A 3779-nucleotide genomic window follows, 5' to 3' on the forward strand; every position below is an offset into this window, starting at 1 on the left:
TCATTATTTTCACTTTAAAGAAAAGGATTTGGAGGCACGGCGGGTTAAGCCGTGCACACCGGAGCAGGAATTTAAGCTCCTCTCTGCCTGTCCTTGAAGCTAGAATTGGGCATTTGGGGAGGATCAATTCCTGCCCCTGCCTGACCTCCTACCCATCTGGATGCTGAGAGATGGAGATGGAGGAGCCCAAGGTGGCCTGGGCTGAGGATTAATGCAATCACATGATTCTCTTGGTCACCCAGGTCCTGCCACCGCCCCTGGTGCCCGTGGTTCCGTTCAGTCTGGTGGGTGGCACCAGTGACAACAGCAGGTTAGACCCAGCCCCAGAGTCCCAGAGAGACCAGACCCTGAGACAGCAGGGGCCCTTGGCCTTCCCCTTACCTGCAGGGCACCCTGCTGTCCCCACCAAGCCAGCAGGTAAGATGAGGGCAGGGCTGCTGGGGGTGTGATGAGCCAGGATTTTAATGGTACAGTCCTCTCACGGTGAGAGGACTGAAGGAAATGTAACCCTGGTGACTGAATGAGGGGCTGTGGCTCTTATTGTGATAAAAACCAAAATTCTTACTCTGGTATGAACAGGAAAGGAGGCGCTTTTATTTTAATGAGGGGTCAGGGAATTTAAGACTGCTACTTTGGTGAGAATTTGAGCTGGTTCAGAGGGCCATGCTCAGGACTCTTATTCTGGTGAGGAGACCATTTTACCAGGATTTAAGAACTCCAGGATCTACATGTGCTGTAGTGAGAGAAGAGTGACTCAGTCTTATTCAGGTAAGGAAATCGGTACTGGAGCACTTATTCTGATGAGAGAACGGGAGAAGACTGCTATTCTGGTGAGGGGACAGTACAAATTAGGACTCTTATTTCAATAAGGGGTTGGTTGGTCTAGGCTGTACTTACCCCATATCTCTGTGCCCACAGGCCCATGGCAAGATTGTGCAGAGGCACGCCGGGCAGGCCATGGGCAGAGTGGAGTGTATGAGCTGCGACTGGGCCGGCATGTGGTGTCAGCATGGTGTGAGCAACAGCTGGAGGGCGGGGGCTGGACTGTGATCCAGAGGCGGCAAGATGGTTCAGTCAACTTTTTCACTACCTGGCAGCACTACAAGGTGAGCGCAGGTAGGTAGGGGCAGGGCTGGGCAGGGGAGGGGACCTGCTCCTAACTTCCTGACTTTCCTGCCAGGCGGGCTTTGGGCAGCCTGATGGGGAATACTGGCTGGGCCTTGAACCTGTGCATCAGCTGACCAGCCGTGGGGACCATGAGCTCCTGGTACTCCTGGAGGATTGGGGAGGCCGTGGTGGACGTGCCCACTATGATAGTTTTTCCCTGGAGCCTGAGAGTGACCACTACCGCCTACGGCTTGGCCAGTACCATGGAGATGCGGGAGACTCTCTTTCCTGGCACAATGACAAGCCTTTCAGCACTGTGGATAGGGACCGAGACTCCTATTCTGGTAAGGAGCTCTTATTGGGGTGGAGGGAAGGGGAGGGCGGGGAGTAAGGGAGATGGTACTTCTAGTCACAGTATGAAAGGGATGGGTTCTGGTAAGGGTATGCGAGAGAACAGAGGACAGGACTCCTGTTCTGGTGAAAGGCAGGGCAAGCATGTGGGGAGTATGGGGGCAGTGTATGAGAGCTAGGACTCTTATTCTAGAACAGTGGTTCTCAACCTCCTGGCCCTTTAAATACAGTTCCTCATGTTGTGACCCAACCGTAAAATTATTTTCGTTGCTACTTCATAACTGTAATGTTGCTACTGTTATGAATCGTAATGTAAATATCTGATATGCAGGATGGTCTTAGGCGACCCCTGTGAAAGGGTCGTTCGACCGCCAAAGGGGTCGCGACCCACAGGTTGAGAACCGCTGTTCTAGAAAGAAAGTAGAGATTTTTTTCCCTGGTAAAGGAATGAGGTAGAGATCCTCATCTGCAGAAAGGATAGGAAAAGTGTGACTTGTACTTTGGTAAGGGGATAGGGAAGGAATTAAGGCCATTACTCTGAAGAAGAAAGTGCTGGCGGGGCGGGGGAGGGGGGAAGGGGATGCCTGGCTAAAGCCTTGCACTAGTGAGGTACTGGTAGAAGCTTTTATTATGGTGAGAGGACATGGACTCTCTCTCTCCCCTCAGGTAACTGTGCCCTGTACCACCGGGGAGGCTGGTGGTACCATGCCTGTGCCCACTCCAACCTCAATGGTGTGTGGCACCGTGGTGGCCACTACCGCAGCCGCTACCAGGACGGTGTCTACTGGGCTGAGTTTCGTGGCGGGGCTTACTCTCTCAAGAAGGCGGCCATGCTGATCCGGCCCCTGAGGCTGTGACCATCTGTCCCCCAGGGGATGTGTGTCAGCAGGAGCCCAAGTTGTCCTGGCCACACCTCCTTTAGGGTCAGTGTGAGCCCCGTCCCACAGACCCTCCCACTGTGGATCTGCTCCCCAGGACCCTGAAAGTAGGACCCAGGAATCCCCCTGCCAACATCTCCAACCCGTGTGGCTCCCCAAGGGCACTCAGATCTCGGTTTGAGCTCATATTTTATAACAACACAAAATATCTACAGACTGTGTCTGGTTTGCATCCACACCTGGCACGGGTCACTCCTGGGGCCCACCCTCCTCCTCCTCTTCCTCCTCCTCCTCCTTCAGGTCCTCCAGGATGAGGTTGTCCAGGTGTTCTAGGAGGCTCCCCTGGCTCAGGCAGGTGCCCACCGTGGAGCCACTGCTGATGTGGAGGTTGCTGGGGTGCAGGACTTTGGGCAGGTGGTTCTGCTTCCGGCTCTTGGGGTGTGCGCAGGAGGTCCCAGGCACATGGGGCTCTGGGAAAGGAGGGGTTCTGAGGTCCTGGAGCTTGAGGTCACATGAGACTCTGGGGACAAGGGGGCTGAGGCCAAGGGCGCTCTGGGGAGGGAAGGGGCTGAGGATACAGACTCAGAGCTACAGGAAATTCAGACGTGAAAGTCACAGGTGTCAAAGCCACAGGAGACCCGGGGACATGGGCATCACCTGAGACTTCAGAAGACAAAACAGGAACCAAGAATACAGAGCCTCAAGGGCAAGACCATGGAAGGTGGCTGATGCAATGGGAGGTAGCGCTGGAGGCCACAGAGACGCGGGGCGCCAGAGAAGACATGGAAGAAGGGGCTGATGCCATGGAAGAGGCCATGGGGACTGAGACCTTGGTACTTAAGGCCCCAGAAGTTGATGTCCTAGAAGTAAAAGCCAAGTAGACCCCCCAGAGTTGGGGGAGGCCAGGCCAGGTCCTTACCTCGCCGGTTGAAGCAGTCAGCAGCGGAGCAGGAGTGGGTGTGGGTGCTGCGGTGATCCGTGTCCCGGTCCCAGCGCGGAGGGAGGATCCGTGTCGGATACACCGGAAAGCCACACCCATAACAAGGGGATGGGGACCCCATCTGTGCCCAGCCCCTGTGGGCAGGCAGGGTCATGAGGGTCTGAGGGTGAGGGTGAAGCTGGGCTGCAGTGGGGCCAAGGCAGGGAGGGCAGGGCTGGGGTGGGGCAGGGCTGAGGGGCGAGGTGGGGGTCAGCATCCTCACCGGAACTTGTGCCTGCACTTGGGGCAGTGGAACTCAGCCACACCCCACATCTTGTCTTCGGGTACTGGCTCATAGCGCTTTCGGCATTTCCTGCACCGAGACACCTGTGGGTGTGGAGAAGGGTGTGGGCTTACTCTCAGAAGAGAACTCTGGTAGCTTATTGTTGGCCACAGTGGGAATATTTACACCATGGAAATTGGTAAACACTACAATCTAGGGTCCATCCCAGGCCTACGCTGCA

General features: G+C 55.6%; 2 protein-coding genes across 2 annotated transcripts in view; one reads left to right on the forward strand and one right to left on the reverse strand.

The window, feature by feature from the left end:
- The first annotated feature begins 221 nt into the window (after nucleotides 1-221).
- On the forward strand, nucleotides 222-2550 carry ANGPTL6 (angiopoietin like 6). Its single transcript, XM_006104070.3, has 4 exons — nucleotides 222-417; nucleotides 919-1106; nucleotides 1181-1451; nucleotides 2125-2550. The coding sequence occupies exons 1-4, from the start codon at nucleotides 222-224 to the stop codon at nucleotides 2313-2315; spliced, it is 846 nt and encodes a 281-aa protein (XP_006104132.1). The 3' UTR covers nucleotides 2316-2550.
- The window catches only part of CUNH19orf66 (chromosome unknown C19orf66 homolog), a 4412-nt gene continuing 3141 nt past the window's right edge, over nucleotides 2509-3779 (reverse strand). The window contains exons 6-8 of the mRNA XM_006104069.3: nucleotides 3539-3642; nucleotides 3256-3410; nucleotides 2509-2806 (exon numbers count right to left, since the gene is read on the reverse strand). Of these exons, the coding sequence (XP_006104131.1) occupies nucleotides 2586-2806; nucleotides 3256-3410; nucleotides 3539-3642 (480 nt within the window). The 3' untranslated portion in view covers nucleotides 2509-2585. The remainder of the gene's footprint in view (nucleotides 2807-3255; nucleotides 3411-3538; nucleotides 3643-3779) is intronic.

This window comes from Myotis lucifugus, unplaced genomic scaffold, assembly GCF_000147115.1.
Source record: "Myotis lucifugus unplaced genomic scaffold, Myoluc2.0 scaffold_539, whole genome shotgun sequence".
In the NCBI taxonomy this organism is placed as follows: Eukaryota; Metazoa; Chordata; class Mammalia; order Chiroptera; family Vespertilionidae; genus Myotis; species Myotis lucifugus.